This window comes from Stylophora pistillata, chromosome 4 (genome assembly GCF_964205215.1).
Source record: "Stylophora pistillata chromosome 4, jaStyPist1.2, whole genome shotgun sequence".
In the NCBI taxonomy this organism is placed as follows: domain Eukaryota; kingdom Metazoa; phylum Cnidaria; class Anthozoa; order Scleractinia; family Pocilloporidae; genus Stylophora; species Stylophora pistillata.
Window position 1 is genome coordinate 42,131,961 of NC_142522.1, and position 19,334 is coordinate 42,151,294.

A 19,334-nucleotide genomic window follows, 5' to 3' on the forward strand; every position below is an offset into this window, starting at 1 on the left:
AGACAAAACAAAACAAAACAACCAAAAAACCGAAACCAAGTCTTATCCTAAGCCTAACCGTTTCAGGAGTTACTTGCATGAATTCTTTCAGCGTTAAACAAGAACTCATCACAAGCGACTTTGTCGTTGGGTCGCTTGGTTTCTACATGGTTTGGCCATGACACCATTCAAAATGCTTTGTACCTCTAAGTATTCAATGTTCAAAAGAGATGTACCGTCATGAACGAAGAGAAATATCCAGTAAACAAGGGGAAAAACGATGATGAATTCCAAACTATACTTTGTAAAATGGCGAAGATGGGCAGTGCTAAAATCTAATGGCACGAAACGAAAAGACAGCAACGCAAATCGCAAAAAAAAAATCTAATGGGCTCTAAAATTCGATACAGGAATCAACAGACACGAGTTTTACCTGGAATGGATTAATTATAGAGTTTAATTGCCCATGTGGTTCGTATATCTTAAAAATCTAACTTTCCGTAACTATAATTATCCTCTGTTTGCACTTGTTGCATCATTCTCAAAGAGGATGGTTTCGTTGTCCTTAAAGCTGTTTGTGAAAGTTAAAATTTGTGTTGGCGATCTTTGAAAAGCCGAGTTTAGGCTATTGAAGAACAGATATTGCGCTGGCGTCTAGTTGCAACGACTGCTAAATCACTTCTGAAGCACAACGGGGCGACGTTCTCGATCATGTTTCTTACCGGTATTTTTGCTGTGCGCGCCGTTGTCAACTGACGTTCCCTTCCTCTTGCTAAATCTGTCTAATTTGCGCTCGTGCGCTAGGGGTTAAAAAGTTGTTAAAAACTGATTCAAACGCATTGCAGATTTTTAACTTATTTTTGTTTCTTCATGCTACTTGGTAGATTTTTTCCCTCCAAGAAATTCACAAACATGAAGCACAAAAATGTTACATTGTAATTAGCAAAACAAAAAAACCTTGCTTATGAGTAAAACATCCATTTTCAAACCTTGACTTAGTTATAAGACATTTTTAAGTTACCAAAATGTTATGAGTACTTAAGTAAAATTTTACTTGCAATTCTGGCTCAGAAAGTCTTGCTTAATTGTAAAGGTAACACCACAAAAAGTAATTTACAAACTCTTCGATGCGATTTGAATTAGGAAAATATTATATATAGTCCTTGAATACCTAGCACATTATTGAAAATGTTTATGTCCCATTGTAAAAATAATAACATATCAACCATTTTCGTACTGAACAGTTCCTCGAGACCCGTTAAGCGAAAGCGGCATCCTGGTAACCTGAAGTTCTTCATTAAGTAATGTCCAGACCTGTTCCTGCCTAGAATATACATGTCAAGTGACAGGCGAGTTTCCTATGTAGTGGAGGACGGGAAAGTAATGCGTCTGAAGATTCATTAGGAAGAGCACGATGATACTTCATCAAGTCTTCTTAAAGGGTAAAGTTAAGCTATCCCTGGAGGATTAAAAACTAAAAACAAGCAGTCATTTAATATGTTTATCATTACAAAATGTTACGATATAGCAGTAACAACTGAAGTGTTTAGTCACTGGTAACTAAGAATCGTTCCTCAGTCAGAGGTTGGGTGAGCATTAAGTTTTTCCGTCTTCTCCGTTGACCTCCAAGGAATCCGTGATCACATATCTCGCAGAAACATCGCGCCGGGCAGAGGGAAATATTCCTCCATGCAGACTTCAGATGGACGAGGCCTTTCACTGTTAAAATAGAAATATATCGGAAAAAAAATATAACAATAATGATGGATAATCTCCTGGTAAGTATTCCGTAATTTTCATGTTTTTTTGGCTTCCTGAATGCACTAATCCGTTCAGAAAGCTACTGCGTGATGTACGAATATGATTATAGTGCAGACTCCGGCCAAGAGTTGATTGAAAAGAGAAAGTTTATTCCTCGTTCACCGTCAAAGAGTAAATTAAACGCATCAGATTATGTAGAAGGTGATGGAAATGATGAAATGATTTAAATGCAAGTTCGACTAGAAGGAGAAATTACAGCAAAAACTATAATAGATCTAAGAAAATTGACAAACAGAATGAAAACGAAAAAAGGATTAACGACCTAAAGATATTTCCTCCTAATAACGTGAATGGGCCAAGTAAAATAACGGCTGATTTTAAAACAAGAACTTGCCGTAAAAAAGGCCAACACTGAATATATTATGCATTGAAAAACGAGAACTTAAAGTGTGATCAAAGGAGTCACGTGAAGATTAAGAGCGACCGTCCGTAATTATCGCCCGGAGGCGTGCAATATGAAAACATCGAAGATCCCTAAATTTTGCCAGAATATAGGTCTGGATGAACTATTTCTATAAAAAAAAAACACTTTTAATTCAATTGCATTTTTATTTTTCGCGATCGGCGGCAAAATCGGTTTTGTGGCTCTCACCGTCAGCTTCACGAGGTTTAGCCTGCCATTATTTGAACGTCGCTTGAAAATAAAATAAACAGTAAATGTGATCAAATATTTTCATAATGAAAAGAACATGTATATAAAAAATGTCTGAGGTGTTCTTTGTTCGATTCCGTTGCAATAGAAATTTTTGGGGAATTTTTGTTTTTATCCAGTAATTCAATCATTTTGGCGACAAAAAAAGGACGAAATTGAGAGGGTAAAATCGCACCTTGGTACATGGAATGGGGTTCTATCAAGTTAATTCAGCGAAAGCTTACCCAAATTATGAATCTTTACGACCCCAGACAAAAGTGACTCAGAGGTCAAATCACGCCATTATTTGTCACGCAATTGGATGTGAAAAATAATAAATGCCCACGTCTAAATCTCGTGAAGCTGACGGTGAGAGCCACAAAACCGATTTTGCCGCCGTTCGCGAAAAATAAAAATGTGATTGAACTCAAAGTATTTTTTTCTAGAAATAGCTCATCCAAAACCTATATTCTGGCAAAGTTTGGGGATTTTCGATTTTTGCATATTGCACACCTCCGGGCGGTATTTACGGACGGCCGCTCTTAAGCTTAGGCCCTGTTTAGAAGCAGGTAGGGTAACCCTAGTGCTAGGGTTACCCTGGCAGGAGGGTTACCCTAACGCTCCCACATTTCTTCTTTTTTTCATCGACGTGTTTACAAGGCAGCTAGGGTTACCCTAGCACTAGAGTAACCCTAGCTGAGCGCTAGGGTTACCCTAGCGCTAGGGTAACCCTAGCTGCCTTGTAAACAGGGCCTAAGGGTTAATTTTGAATCAAGAGTAATACACGTACGTGAGAGGTCACGCACGTTTGAATCCTACATATCGAAGTGTCTAGGTGTATGAATGTGACTGGACCGAAATTTATCGCTGCTATGCTAGCGAACATAGACGTGTGGTTAAAAAAAAAAATTTGAAAATTAAGAATTAAAATAAATATAAGATAAAAATAATAACACTAAATGAAGAGGAAAAAAAAAAAACCTTCCACCACACCATAGGTCTAAGATGGGTAGGTTAAAACCCGATTATTCATTGGAAAGAAAATGATAATTACGGAGGAAAATGGTAAAGAGTTAATGGCTGTTAGGAAATAAAACCTTACCCAGGGCTGTGAACAACACGAAGCTGTTCAGAACAACGAACAAGACATTCACAAAAATTGAATCGTTTCCTTCTTGATTTTGCTTGATGGTGGGCTGGGAATAAATTGCACCGAGGCAAACATTGAAGAATATTATCCAAAGCACAAAGGTTTGAAGTCCATCTTCAAATTTGCCTTTTATGGGCCGCACAAGAGTGTAAGCAATTCCTGATGCACTTGCTGCAACTACGGCAAAGCCAATTTGAGAACGGCTTTCGGAACCAAACAACAGGACGACTGAAATGAGGGTCAGTTTGCGGTACATCTCAACTATCTCCCAGTACCAATATTTCTCTTTATAATTTTCAAAGAACACTTTAAAACCAAAAGCAATTTCTTCATCGGTGCCAGACTCGCGGTATTTGTAAATGGGAAACAGAAGTAACAGTGGAAAAATGACAGGGTATAATGCAAATACTGCTGCGATGTGCCAAAACGCGTTATGTCGAGTGGTGAAGCACCGGAGGGAATAATCAGCTTTGAGGAAAGATATGCAATCGTTGCCATGAGAGGTAAAACACACGTTCACACAGTTTCCAGGCAGGGGTAGGATGTTCATGATTTTCTTACTTGTCATTGGGTAAGACAACAGAAGAAATAGGAAGATGTTCCGATAACATGATTTCTTTATGGCTGTGATTTTCTGCAGCTTTTGGCTCATAAAGATATCCATGCTATTGATGTAAAGTTTCTTTAAGAATAGATACAGTAGTATCAAACAAACAACCGTAATGTTGATGGAAATGGCTACAACAAACTGGATGAATGGGTCCAATCGAAGTTGGGAATGTATGCAGCTTAATGGTGCAAACTGCAATATGTTTCCTTCAAAAAACTTCAAGTATTTTTCCATGGAAACAAGTACAACAGGCCACTGGACCCGTGCCAATGCCGAATAAATACCGGCGACGACTTGATAAAATCCAATCACGATTTTGGCACAAGACATGATAACATCTGCAACGGTACGATCGTCTTGGGTACGTTTTGAGTCTCCCCAAAGAACCAAGGCAAACAGAAGGACGAAGACGACAACTATTATCACACACGAGATGATTGTGATTAACACATTGGGACATTGCAGGCAGCTGTTAAATCGGAAATAGTGATTTTGAGAGCACATTGCACAAAGAGTACCTCGATATCCTGTGCTACAAGAAGAGTTGATTCCACCTTTACACGAGTCTGGATAGGGGCACTTGAGGGGCATTGGCAACAGTCCTTCAAATATAGTGAAGTTCTTGTCGTATTCAGCTGTAGCGATGTCAGTGTTGGCCACAAATGTTGAGTATTTTGCCATTATGTCCGTGTTGTTCCACTTCCAAAAGTAACCAGGAGCCAATATTGCTGTGTCGTTTCTACAGTCCATACCATGATCTGGACATAGCGTACAAGGGCCGAAACGATCCAAGCGGTAGAAATTATGAAGACATCTGCAAGCACGGTAACCAGCCGTCTGGTTAGTTTGGGTTCCTGTTGGGAAAAAGAGCAATACATCCATATATGAAAGTAATCAATATTAGGGTTTTCGGTAATATCATCCAGGAGAAGACGATCAACTGCATCGGGTAGAAGATCCACAATTTGAGTATGACTAGTTCAAGCCGCATAAGTGTTAAGCAGTAGGTCTCACTATATATATATATATATATATATATATATATATATATATATATAAATTTTTTTTTTTTGAAAATCTATAGACATTTACACGTTGTCGAGGAAATAAAATAATGCCCCAATAGATAGAAAAGAATAAAAGCAATGAAAAAGAAGTAAAAGTTAATTTACAAAGTTAAAAGTGACTCTCAAGAAAGAAGTGTTGTTTTAACCCTGTGCAGCCTGACATCTCCATGCCTGACATCTCCTGCCTTTTCTCCATACTGTTCTCCATACGTTTCCTAAGGTGCTGACCAGGAGAATTTGCTTAACAATCAAGAGTTTCTTCAGTTGGCGATTGTTTCCTTTATTCTCCTAACCTTAATAAATGAATTATTCAGGGCTGATATTGTGAGGAGAAATTAGATACTTGTCACTCTTAGGGGTCAAGGGGTTAAACTGCGGGGTCATCAGTCAGTGACCGGCACTTAGTGGGACACCTGTTAAAGCTAATTTGTTCGGTCACGGGAAACGCAATACTCTTTTGGTGCGCATTTGCCTCCATTATGCACTAATCGCCGAGATTAATGTCTTGAAGAAAACTCCAATGAGGATCGGGCATCAAGAGCTATGAAGAAACCAATGCCTTTGATTTGTTGAGTTGGAGGGACAGAAATGCACTATCTACTTCAATTTTTGTAATGCCGTTTGTTTCATAAGCATCGGCAATATTGCTTATTGCCTATTTGTAAACCTTGGTATGATCCTCACCATATGGACATGCGAAACAGTCAGTGGGAGATTTTCCTGGATGACGCGATTCTGAAACATATGTACCCGTGCTACAATTCTTACATCTTACTTGACCCATTTCATCTTGATAAAAGCCACCTGAAGTTAATTAAAAGAAACTTTATGATGAGAATGTCGTTTTGAATGTAAATTCCTTCCTAAACTAGAATTGGACTTGCAGGCGATCGATAAAGTTTATATATCGAAGGTCATACTGGCTACATCTAAAATATGTGTTGGGGGTGTACCGAACTTGTGGGGTACACTCTAACTCACGTACTCGAAAATTGTCCTTGACAAATCCTGTTTTATTCTTCTCCTCGTTTTCAAAACGTCTCTCTTGATTTCTGCTCTCACACACAAAAACTAATTTCATCATCTCCCACGCGTCTCCTGTTACAGTCTCGTGATCTAGCCTACACGTTCTTATGCAACTTTCGCATTGCGTCATCTCTAAAAGCGTCTCCTGTGTGCTTACGCAGTTTCCGTTCAAGGGGTCAAACGCAATATCTACCGCCTCGTAGAACTCCCAAAATTACACAAAGAAACTTTGAAGCAGGATATTCCGCGTAAGTTGTATCATGTTTGGGGATGAATAGATCGCTAATTATTGCTTTCTAAGATGTTTGATAAGAACAATCTGCTGATTCAAGAGCGAACATCCTTTTTAATTCTATGAAAATGATGCATTCTGTAGTTTTACAAATATTTTGTCCAGGATTACTTCAGAGCTACTCATCATTTGTGTATTAAAAAATGAAAATCAGTTCTTAACTTCTGAACTTAAATTAGATTTTTAACTTAGTATCAACATCACTGAGTTCAATTTTTTGAACGGGAGGTTGAAAATTTTTATTTCTTAAGGAGTGTGACTCTTACAGAGAATAGTACTTCATATTGACTTTCGCTAGACAGGTTATAGTGAAATTTGCTGGACCGTTTTATGTTCACTGATTGCTCCCTAGACCGTCTATGTTGCATCATTAAATAAAAAATAGCGATCACGTCATACTGCTTCGCCACTTTTTCACTAATTCAACTAATTATTACATCTACAGAAAAATTAAAACAAATAAGATAAAACAGCATTACCTGCCGGACATGTTCTGCACGTGCCATTGCTATAGGTACCAGCCACGCAAAAGGAGCAGTTCAGACATGTGCCCCATAAGTACGGTCCATTAGGATAACAATCATCACATTTGAAGCCCGAATGTTCAAAAGACGTTAAAACCCGGCCACTTCCTGCGATTTTTGTGTTTAGTATTGTAAAGAACGATTCTGATGGGGCACAAATGCTTTTGAAAATAAAAGAAAACGGACATTTTTGGATCAGCGCACATATCATGATAAAATACATAAAAAAAGAGATATCAACTCAAATTAAAAAAAAAAAAAAAAAAAAAAAAAAATTCGGGCCGAGGAAATCCACAGTTCCTTTTTCCGGTGCACATGATTTACCATAATAATCTTAATGCAGTAAATGGTTTGAACCCGGGGGTAACATGTGAAGGTGTAGTCTGATCGTCCGGGTGACTGTAGTCCTGAGGAGGACAGTTGTCGGTGGTAGTGACTGACGTTTCGACAACCTGTGCAGAAGTCATCATCAGAGTCAAGTGAATGATTGTTGTCAGTAGAATGTTCTTATTCCAGTTCGTTCACTCTGATGATGACTTCCGCACAGGTTGTCGAAACGTCAGTCACTACCACCGACAACTGTCCTCCTCAGGACTACACTCACCCGGACGATCAGACTACACCTTCACAATAATCTTAATGTCATGAATGTTAATCACACGCCTTAAGGGAACGAGATAACGAGCCTTTTTTTCAAGAGGTTTATACAAACTTAGAAACTCCAGGAGCATAAATTTCCTTATTTATACAGAATTCACATAAAAGAAAACTGCTTACATAGATACCGTAACGCCTGCATGGGGATGACTGTCAACTGTCAAATGGCCAAAATATCAACCATGAACCGTCAAAAACGCAATATTTTTAGCGTCAACCGTCAAATAAGCAAGCTAATGTTAGCCGTCAAATGTCTCAGATATCCTTGGTTAAGAACTAAACTATTGTCTTACTTGGGGTCAAGCTCTGTCGATTATAAATATAAGTTCTGATATATCACAAAAATACATCGATGTAAGTCCTTTAACTTCTAGTTGCGAGTAAAACTGGTTAGCGACATAACTGACTTCCGGTGTGGAAACACTTCAGGTGTCGTAAAACGTCAGTCATTTATTAATAAAAGGTGTTATAAACTAACAGTTCCTTAGAAACGCGTCATTATGAAGACTTGCAGCCAGATACCTTAAATTTAACTTTCAATCGTCAAAAGGGCTTATTTTTAACCATCAATTGTGAAGTTGTCTCCCCCTTCCAATTGAGACCCTCTTTAAAGAACTTTTGTCTTTTGATATTTACGTCATCCATAAAAACCCTCGTGGGGACTACATAAGCGCAATGTCTTGGTTTGCCTTACTTCTCAAGACTCGAGATAATCAGAGCGTGCATTATACTAGCTACATACTTAACCGGGGAAATTGTATAAAAGACCGTCACCACTTTATTCCTTTAATCAGAGAAGACCTTCGTAGTATGACTGCAGCATAACAGTTACTTACATACGAGCAGTGTAGTTTCCTGGAATAAATCCCTCGAGAATTTTGCAAGAAACTGCACTGGAAACAAAATTTAAATTTTTTTATAAGTTGCATCGGATAAAATTTTGATAAAGGTAACATTTATTCAGTCTTAAACTTACACTTTAAACTGCCCTAACACAGTACAACCCTCGATAACTGCCTATGATATACATCTCAAATAAAATGAGATGTGGAACACTGAAAGCTATAAAATATTTTAATCCTTGAAAAATTAACCAATATTCATAAGATGAACAACTGGAAAATTTACCACACCCATAAATCATTGGGGCAGATTTATTGTAAGGGTATAACTTTTCATTCTTTACATTTTCATGCCTGGTATCATATCATGAAACATTTCAAGTGGCAGCATCGTCAATGGGTTGTCAAAAATCGTCCTGAAACAAAAATAAAAGTTTGACATATATTGATAACGCCAAGAAGTTCCTATTTTAGACAAATAGAACAAGAAAATTAAGAGCTGGTTATTAATTTCCCTATGATTAATGTATTATAATAGCTAACAAACTGAGGGCTAGATTTTTTATATCAATAAATATTTTACCGAATTGTCGGGATCCTCTCCGCGTTTCAAGTTTTTCAAGTCAAGCGTTGATTTGCGATATGTATAATTCCGGAGCAATAACACGTTAAGATAGTGGAACGTTGATTTAACAACTTACAATGTTTGAAGATGAGATAAGCCATTGAAGGGGTTACCATTTATTTGCTTGATTTTGTTACTGTGAAGAAACCTGGGAACAGCAATGCATACCACAGATTAAATCACATGAATATATCCATTCCTGACACTCTTATTGGTTTTGTCTTTTTTCCGTAAGTGTTCCGGCACTTTTTAAACAACATAACACATTAGAGGACTCGTATCTAATGGAGATTGTTGTTCATCAGTTTATGAAGGTAACAGTTACTAGACTGTCCACCTTTGTCCATCGTTATTAAGTCATTCTAAACGGCTATAAACAAATCATATTAAGTAGACTGAGTTTTGCATTCAAGAGATGTTACATTCTAAGAGTTGACAAGATTTCTTTCTTCGTAAAATTTGAAAAATTCCCAGTCAACATCGGGCAAAACAATAACGAGAATTATAATATGACAATTATAAGAATACTAGTGACGAATCTAGAACTGAGACTTACAGAGAAAATAACCTTTAAAGGCTGTTGAGTAACAATGAGAAAAACCATTTTAAGTTTGAGAAGAAACAGCGTATTAAAGATACCGACTTCTAATGAGCAACGTGTTCTTTGAGCAGTTTCCGTATTTATGCTGAAGCATATTTTCCGTAAGTTACTAAGCATTTATCATTTGTTGAGCGCTTATTAGTCACACTCAATTGTATTAATTTTTTTTGTAAGTTACTCACAAGATTTCTAGAGTAGTAGCATTAGCAAATGCATTATCAGGGATTACTCTCAGGTTGTTGCCCATCAATCCTCTGTTATGAATAAAACAAGAAATACACGGACTGTTATGATTGCTCTAAGGCTTATGAGTTGCAACCAGTTCGTAGACGGTATAGCAGTGTCAAGTTTACGAAGCTAATCCTCCTAAGAATACCTTTGTCGCTGGCTGAAGAAATTCAGACCTCACTATGTGTGAAATAAGCAACATCTGTTTGCTTCGTGGTACAAAAATATTTCCCTATGATTGATAAATATCCTTGTATGACAGATGTACAAGATATTTCTAACAGGAACCTGGTTTAAAGTTTAGACTCTCACAAGAAATCACCTTCCTCTCAGTATGCCCGAGACTTGGTCTAAGAATTTAATTGCCAATGATTAGTTGTGTAAAATATTAATGTAACTGGTATTCATTTGTCGAATAAAAAATGTTCCCTTGACGGATTATAAAATATACAAACAAAATTTAGGACCAAGAACAACTCTGTATGTAGGTAATATGTGTATGAAGCATCTTAAAACTTACAAGAGACGCAGACCTTTTAGTCCGGTAAATGTGCTTGGGCTGATGTCTGTGATGTTGTTAAAATTTAAATGCCTTTCGGACAAGCAAAAATAGAAATAAAGAACGTTAATTCCCAACGAGTTTTTTCTGGGCACATACTGAGTCCCACCACTGAGTGTCAAAAATATTGTTGTGTTGTGAATCTTACTGAATAACGGCGATTAGTTGTCATGGCATCTTTACATGTGCGACTTCGAATTCTCCTAAGCTTCATACCATAGACTTTTTCAACCTTCCCACTGTACTTTTTCTTTTTTACGATTCACTGTCACTCCATATAAATACATTCTCCGCTGTTTGTTTACCTCATCGACCACCTTTAGAATGCTGCATAATTTCTAAAGAGCCCTGCTTAATTCGTAATACCCGAGCAATTTCATGTTATTAAGGTTACCTCTAGATCAGATTAGATTAGAAATGTTGGACAAAGCGTTTCATTATCATTAATGTTATTGTATTATTGTAAGAGTAAATAACCGTTTTAACCTACAAGATTGCTAAGTTCTTGCATCCACTGAAAGCCCCTTCTGGTATGTATTGAAGCTTGTTGAAGGAAAAAAAGCTGAAGCGAACATTTCAAAGTTTATCTTATGAAAGTACGAAATGATAATGATGATAATATTAGTAATAACAGTGACAATGATATCTATAGTAATAATAACAATAACTTATGATGATGATAACGACTTTATCAAAGCATCTCCACGTAGTTACTACGTCGGCCACAAGAACTCCGCGATTAAGATTTTGAGAGTTTCAAGATATTTTCTTACATCAAATCTAAAAAAAAAAAAAAATGAAAACCGTACAACTCCTTAGGGATAGGAGTATAACATTAAAGGGATTTAATACACGCTCATGAGGATATGATTTAAAATGCTCTAACATTGAGTGTATTGGGAGCCTCGTCGAAGCACATGCTTATAAAATAGATTGACTATATGATAAACTTAAGAAAAAAATGCATTAATATGTGTTTCATGAATGCGAGTTTTGTTGAGCTTACAGTGAAGTGAGCATAGTTAAGTTCCGGAAGTCATCCCTATCAATTGTTTCAATTTGATTCCCAGAGAACATCCTAGAACACAATAAAAGTATTTTCAACAGCTAGATTGAATGTAGTCTAAAATAATGTCTGTGCACTGACATACTTCATTTTGCATACAGTTAAACCACCGGTTTTCTGTTGGCCGTCCGACCCTCTTCCCTATTCTCATGAGACGGGGAGACTTTCCTTGTAATAGGAAAAGGCTGCAGGTCTAGAGTTCAATGAATGAGGCAAATCCAGATGACTCTCCGGTGTTTAGTACAGTACTATAACCGAGAAGAACTCAAACTCACATAGCTCCCAGCGCTTTAATTCCAGGTAGATCGGGCACATATCTCAGCTGATTGTTAGATAAGTGTCTAAAATGTAAATCCAAATAACATACTACTAAAAGATGGTAAAGGTGTATGCATCGGAAATGCGAAACAATGATCTCATGAAGCATCTCTCTTGGCAGTCTTCTTTATCTTCAATGCAAAGGCTACACTTCGAGATCAAGACAACGAAAAGCAAATTTAAACTATATAGGGATTGAGATATATCTCAGCGAGGGTACTTCAAATTGGGTGTAAAGGCACTTGTCTTAACCATGCAGCAACTAAGATTTAGCTATTCACATGGTTTTAAACATTAAACCTCGGCTCTTGTTTTGATAACCACCATTCATTTGCGGGCATTAATTTTTTTATGAGCATGCCATTTCTTACTTACAATTCTATTATCTTTGTGAAGTTCTTGAATGTGCCATCCTCTATTGTTCTAATTTGGTTTTCATCCAGGTGCCTGTGGAAAGAGGAGAGCTGACAATTGAATCGATCAAGCTAAAGGGAAAACAGGAGACCCGCTCATTCTAAGTATCAGAGGTTTTAAAAATCGCTATCGAGCTGCAAACTCACGCAGCCTCTGTCCCTCATTTTTCTTGAACAAAAACGAGCTTTCTCAATGGCTTCTTTGATGTAGCCTGTGTCGCAGACAGTCTAAACCGGCGGTGTAGTACGTCCGCGCAACGGCTTCTGATATCCCGCAGTCTTTATATCTATTTCTGATCGGCTTGTTTCTTACGCTATGTATGATTGGATGATTCTTGCGAAAGCGATGACGCAATTGTCTCGTAATGCTAAAATTATTTTGTTCATGGGTTTCCCGTGTTTATTTGTACAACTATAAACATCAAAACTACTTTGAGTTGGAATTAAGATGTCTACAGTTACCGACGATTGTTGGAAAATCGGCAAAACAAATCTAAGCTGTGAGAGCAACTTGAAATCGATATTCTTCTACCTGAATAGGAAACCTTGCTCCGCTATGTAAACCAAGGGGTATATAAAACCCATTTGCAATGAAAAAAAGCACAGGAAGCAGGATATTTGGAGAAAAAATAATCTTACAAAAATGATGATGATGATGATGATGATGACTAGGACAAGGACAAAGACGATAACTATGTCGAGGAGGATGATGGTTAAGCCTGGAGACAGGAAAGGGACGATAGCGGTAATGCATGACGCCAGATTGCGGTGGCTATAATAAGGATTATTGTCACGCTGATGAGTTTGGTGATTTAGCAAAAGGACTTAATGAAATGGGGAGTTGCTGATAAAAAAAAAAATAATAATAAAATGACACCATCACATATGTACAAATGAGGGTAAATAGGGCTTTTTTGATTTCTGGACCAATAACGGGTGTTTTTAAGGCAATGTAATGTCACTCTGCTGACCACCTCTCGCCAATTACATACCTATCACGGTAGCACAAAGTGAAAGATTACGTATGTTGTGATCAATCAAATTTGCTGGTTTGATGAAAGGCTTTGAATCCTATTCGGGATTTCAGTGCTAGGACTCAGAGGTTTATGCCCATTCCCTTGACAATGAAATGGCGTTAAACGAGACTAATAAATGACAGGTAATCAGAACGTTTAAGGGCTTTTCACTTATCCTCGACAAAATCAAAGTATTATCAGTGACTTACAGAACATAAAGCTTATCAGATGGTCCTTCAAGGGTGGCTTTTTGTAAGTGCGACAAGGAATTACTCGCCAGATGACTGCAAGATAATAACAATTATTTTCAAATACCCAATGCCAGAAATGGTGTTTCCTGAATTGAAATGTAGCTTTGAGTTAATGGCAAAACACCAATTTTGTTAAATATAAGGATTGCAATAAAGGAAAAACTTAAAGGTGTACAATTTTTGTTGTAAAGAGACTTACAGGTGTGTTAGATTTCCCATGGCTTTGAAGGTTCCTCCATCAATGTGTGCGAGACTACACTCGTTCAAGTATCTTGCATAATAGAAAATTTAGAAAAGCAAGGAGAAGTGTATCCATAAGACATCATAGGAGTATGCAGACGTAAATATATTTCGCACAAATCATTAAAGAGTAGATAAAAAATAATTTTCCTCGTCCGGCCCCACTCGCGCTTTCCCATTGAAAACAACTCTGAGTAAAAGCTAACGAGTTCAGGGCCGGACAGGTTGACATAAGCCGGTCCTGAAAAAATCGTCCAGCCCTGCTGCCCTCGCGTCGCTTTGCCGCAAAAGCGTAAAGGAAAACAGCACTGAAGAAAAAGAGTCGTGTTTTTCAAGGAATTAGGGGTTTCTTGTCAATGCTCTGATTGCATAATTTGTTTGTGCTCGTGTGGCTGCGTGTGCCCCATCTACCGCGTCCAATCATTAACGTTGACATTCTCGAAACTTAGTGGTCAAATGATAAAACGCTCGTTGATTGACTTTGATCGAGCCAGACAGGAAAATATTTGGCTCTCAGTCTTTTGCGAACGACCTCGTTTACGTCGGTCAGTTACATCATTACCTCGAGCCAAATATTTTACCGTTCGGCCCTCCCACTCGGTCAATAGGTACATAATCCATTTTTGTGCATGAAATAAATTCAACACAATTGAGAATCGTCCCCTTCAATATCCTCTAAAGCTTTTTTTCACCGCTGCCTTTCCTACTAGTGATAAATAGACTGTTGTGGAATTAATTAATCACAACTGAGATTTACACTGTGGGGTACTATCGTTCGTGTCTCTGATTAGACGAACGATGTATTTTGACAGTCGTTCGCTTCCAATCTAGGAAATTTGTCGGCTAGTAAGAAAAAAACTAAGGAGTAAGTAAGAAACTATGAAATAGGATGGAAAGTGCTTGAACGAATTTATATTCACTTGTTTCCGCCAATGCATAAAAAACTCAGTCGTTTACTGCCCTCACTCGATCGTTTTTCTTTTTTGATGCATCGCAACTCGTCGATAAAAATCGTTTCTGAGCACTTTCCTTGAAATAATCTCTATTTATTAACTTACAATTTCTTCATATCACTAAAACCAGAAAAAGTGTCCGAAGTTAAGTTTGGCCCAATCGGATTTCCAGTGAGATCTCTGCGGAGATGATGGAAAGTCACTCTTAGTAAATAGATATAGATGTTTTGTCTCAGCTAAGATCGTGACGTTCTGACCGCATACTGCTGTTCCTCATCAAGCGATGAAATGGAAGTGTTCTAAAGCATGATGTTCCGTTGCGACAAAGCGGTGTTTTTATTTTCATAGCACGGTTCTTTGTTATCTCGGGTGAAAACAATGCATCCATCTTCCGTGAGTTATCTTTCTTCTCTATTTTTGCAGAAAACAACAACTATTTCGAGAACGTTAACGATAACTAAAATGAGGAAGGAAAGTAGTTTAATCTTGACTTCAGTTTCCATGGATATACTTACAAGTAGAAGACGCTTTTTAGTCCTTTTGAGAAGACTTTGAACGCACTCAGTGAAATATTGTTGCCCGCTAGAAATCTGAGAAATAAAAAGTGCTAACTACATGTAGTTAATTAGTTTATTCCGACATAATCAGAGTAATGCCTATGTTCCGATGGCTCGTCCTTCTTGTACTCTTCGCCCATGGATGCATGCTGCTGAGGCATGAACTGATGTTAACAAAATATGTTATTGTTTGTCCCTTTTACGATTATTCGTAGCATTCCGTGAAATATACCACGGTTTCGTTCAATCTGCTATTGTAAAGGAGGGAGTAGTGGGAGGGGCTTTACATTGACGTTTTACCGAAACCATGTAACCTGAATAGATTTGTCATATTATTTTCTTATTTTCCTCTCTTCGTTTTCTAGATTTTAATGTTCTGGTTGTTATTGTTCATAATTATTGTCTCGAATTAAAAACACTATACCCACATTCTTTTTAGCCTCTTCAAATTTTGGAATGCGCTCTGCGGAATATGCTCCAAAAGGTTCTTTTGAAGGTTTCTGACGAGAAAGCAATGCACTGTCACGTGTATGAGTAAAAAAGCCATGCAACGTTGAAGTCTATGAGTCAAAAGAGAATTATGACTAAAACTTTATTCAGAAGTGGTTCTAGCAAATTTTACTGCCTCTCATTCTCTTAAGAATTGTGACGCGAGTTATATGGAGGTAGCGAAAGGGTCAGGGAGAGATGGAGTTCTACAAAAAAGTACATTTTTTGGATGCTTCATACATCCAAACGCCTTTCCTTACCGATGCTAACAATATGCGACGATTAACCCATCACGTGTACTTTCTTTTCCCAAAACGGGTCAGGGTCCATGGACCATCCCAGCCCACAGTTTGCAGTATGAATGAGAGTTCCCCCCCATCCCACCCCTCTTACTTCAAATTATCTTAAGGGCTTCACTCATCCTTGGGAACCTCCAAAAGACGAGTATAACATAGAGATACTCGAACTGTTTTCCTTTATCAATAAATTGCAGTTAATTGTGAGGATTCCCTTATTATTCTGAAGTTTATGAATTTCGGTGTGATGTGCAACATTACCGTCCCTTTCTGACAATAAATAACGGTAAACAGTGGATTTCTATAGCGCCACATCCATTGGCTTATTCCACCTTACAAAACTTCAGGGGAACTTTGATCAGGCTCCATTGAGTATTTTGAAATTCTTGAAGGAGATTTTTTCACATGCGTTTTCAGAATTTTGAACCTGAGCTGACCCATTCTCAATCATATTCCTCACTCTGAAGAAAACTTCAGCTCAAGCTATCAACAGATGATAAAAAAGATTCTTGTGAGTGATGTCCTCAGTTTTACAGTTTTCAAGCATAAAATTACGCTATTCATCGAAACATTACAACATCAACTCTGCCCTCTCAGCTATGCAACGAAATGATCGCTTTTTATGTTACTGTGTGATGTGTGATACAAACATATTCTATGCCTCAGAAATTAGACAATTATGTACAATCAAGTTCGCTGCTTTTCGGATTTAAAGTTTAAACCACTTTTAATAGGTGGAGGCTGGTTTCGATCGAAAAACACTTTAAATCTATAGAAATCTAGAGAATCGCTTTCCCTTGTACAGATATGATTACCCTTTATTTTAAGTTGTCTACTTACAAGTAGTCTAATCTCGTCAGATTCTGGAACGCTTTCTCAGGTATAAATTTCAACATGTTCCATGATAAATCTCTAAGAAGAAAAAAAATTATCTCAGGGAATTGTAGTACATAGTGATGCTCACGTGCGGAAACGAATGCAAGTGATGTAATACACTCGGGACCTATGGATTTGCATGCATGTAGCATATCTATAGCGTGTATTTAATTTTTTTTAGTAGCTCTTTTTCGGTCAAGAGTAAGTGTGTAAGGGACGTGAATAAACAGTTTTCAACTTAACCGCGGTGTACTGCAGGAATGAGTGCTAAATTAAGCAAACGAAAGGAGGCGCGAAGGCTGTCAGGATCTTCCTACCTCTTTTTAAAATTCTACAAGGTAAGATACATGGTACATTACACTAATGGCATTTATATATTTACAAATCCAAACTATACGTACATCCTAGTTAAGTTTGGAAGATGGAAGGTGCTCTGAGGAAAGGTCGTCAACTTGTTTCCTGAGAGAGATCTATAAGTTAAAAAAATAAGAATAACTTTCTCAATTATTTGATTTCAAATAGTAAGTGAAGTAATGATTGAAAAAGGCTGGTACTTAGTAATGAAAAAAAATTAAATGAACAAATAAAAACTATGCAAGGTCATCTCAATAACAAAAGCAGTTTAAAAGCCACAGAGAACTATGAGTTCTGTTTAGTGGTGCGCTGCACGTATCTTTGAAGTTTAACCAAATGAACACTGCACTTTACTTTTGATATTTTGTCCAAAAAATGGCTTATCGCTGCAAAAAAGCAAAGAAACAGGCTAGAGATGCGAGATTGGCTAAAGCTTACTCGATGCTACGACGGAGCCTGATTAGTTTTTTAAATAACAGACAACATGCGGCGAAGCTGGAGAAAAAACTCGCGATGTCTGAATCGTTAAGTCACTATTATCTCATATTTAACACGCACTTATGAAACGGTTATTAAACATTGATAAAAGAGCGAGCTTTTTTCGATCACATACATTTTCTTGAGCATTGTCAGATTTCTGAAGGTAAATTCTTGGATCGAGCTCAGTTGATTGCCTGACAAATCCCTAAATAGGAGAAAAATGATAAGGAAGCTGTGTAGCACAAAATGATTGATTAGAAAGGAAGGTTATCGATTGTCTTTGTCTTTCAGTTTCATAACAAGATGTTGTACAAAAACGTAGTTGTACGACGGTACTCACAGTATTGCCGTATTGGGTGGAAGGTCACGTGGTACGTGTTTAATTCCGCTGCACTTAATACTGATTCGATGTTGGCCAAAAGATTTGCACTGACAACTTCCTGGATGAAAATCTTTTGCACAACAGAACCCAGAGGCCATGAGCCAGTGCAACAAAACTAGAGGTGCCAAAGGATTGCATGTCAGTAAACGGATTGAAGATGCTTTCCCCATCTGCTCAAACGAAACAAAAATATATCCATTAAAAATTAACAAACTGAATGAGATATCCACTATATACATAAAGTATGATTTTCGAGATATGCAATTGCAAGTTTGAAATACCTGGAGTGAACCTGTATTGTTCGAACGCTTATTTCTACACATGCACATATAATTTAAGAATCACTTTTATTTCGAGCAATCCGGTAAAATATGGCTTACATCACATGAATGAAATCTACATCATTGATCAAAATGTAAGAACTTATATCTCTCAGGGAATTCGCATATTTTCTGCATGTAAATAGGTTTCGAGCTTTTTCATCATGGGGTGTTAAACGAGACGGCTGTGTAATGTATGTTGTGGTTTCATACCAATCGATCGTAAAAACCGTGTTGGAAGACTGCTTATGAACGGAAATATAGGACGAAGCTCTTTCTGGTCCTTTCTAATAAACTGGGTCTTTATTCAAATCTTTGAACGAAGGAAAAATTTCAGTATAAAGTAAATTCAAGCGTCGACTAAATTACCCACCACTTAACAATTGGTTCATGCTTTAGCGTGCACTATCGAGTTATGGAGCACGCGGGAAGTTTGGAGAGCACGAAAGAAGCGTAAGAGTTGCCCGAGGCGATAGCCGAGGGCAACTCTAGCTTCTTGAGTGCTCTCCAAACTTCCCACGTGCTCCATAACTCGATAGTGCACAGCTGAAAGCATGAACCAATTGTTTAGAACATAGCCGGTGGAATTGTGCATCAAATGCGACGCGAAAAACGGACAACAATATCAGTTGAAGCGAATCGTGACGGCGCTGATGCCAAGTCTCCTTTTCCTTTGTTTTTCTCTTTTTCTGCCTCATTTAAGAACTCTAG

At 37.6% G+C, this 19,334-nt stretch overlaps 1 protein-coding gene across 5 annotated transcripts; it reads right to left on the minus strand.

Moving 5' to 3' along the window:
• Positions 1-892: 892 nt before the first annotated feature.
• Positions 893-18,453, minus strand: LOC148733823 (uncharacterized). 5 transcript variants are annotated; one of them, XM_088758432.1, is made up of 22 exons: positions 18,262-18,453; positions 18,055-18,126; positions 17,489-17,557; positions 17,052-17,123; positions 15,855-15,926; positions 15,385-15,459; positions 14,975-15,049; positions 13,876-13,947; positions 13,635-13,709; positions 12,372-12,443; positions 11,954-12,019; positions 11,619-11,690; positions 11,103-11,174; positions 10,574-10,645; positions 10,008-10,079; positions 9,301-9,372; positions 8,944-9,015; positions 8,594-8,650; positions 7,056-7,261; positions 5,943-6,062; positions 4,710-5,045; positions 893-1,698 (listed from the first exon to the last, which is right to left on the minus strand). In XM_088758432.1, the coding sequence occupies exons 1-22, from the start codon at positions 18,399-18,401 to the stop codon at positions 1,526-1,528; spliced, it is 2,184 nt and encodes a 727-aa protein (XP_088614558.1). In that variant the 5' UTR covers positions 18,402-18,453; the 3' UTR covers positions 893-1,525. The 5 variants fall into 5 exon arrangements, with proteins under 5 accessions (XP_088614558.1, XP_088614554.1, XP_088614555.1 ...); XM_088758428.1 differs by having other exon boundaries at positions 3,534-5,045; positions 18,262-18,438; XM_088758429.1 differs by lacking the exon at positions 11,954-12,019 and having other exon boundaries at positions 3,534-5,045; positions 18,262-18,439.
• Positions 18,454-19,334: the final 881 nt, after the last annotated feature.

Excerpts from the sequence above, each read along its gene's own strand:
- LOC148733823 (XM_088758428.1), bottom strand. The coding sequence starts at position 18,401 with ATGGCCTCTGGGTTCTGTTGTGCAAAAGATTTTCATCCAGGAAGTTGT. Across the intron at positions 17,558-18,054 it reads CTGACAATGCTCAAGAAAAT|ATCTCTCTCAGGAAACAAGT; the intron begins GTATGTGATCGA and ends TTTAACTTATAG. Across the intron at positions 10,646-11,102 it reads TGCAAGAACTTAGCAATCTT|GCATTTAAATTTTAACAACA; the intron begins GTAGGTTAAAAC and ends CTTGTCCGAAAG.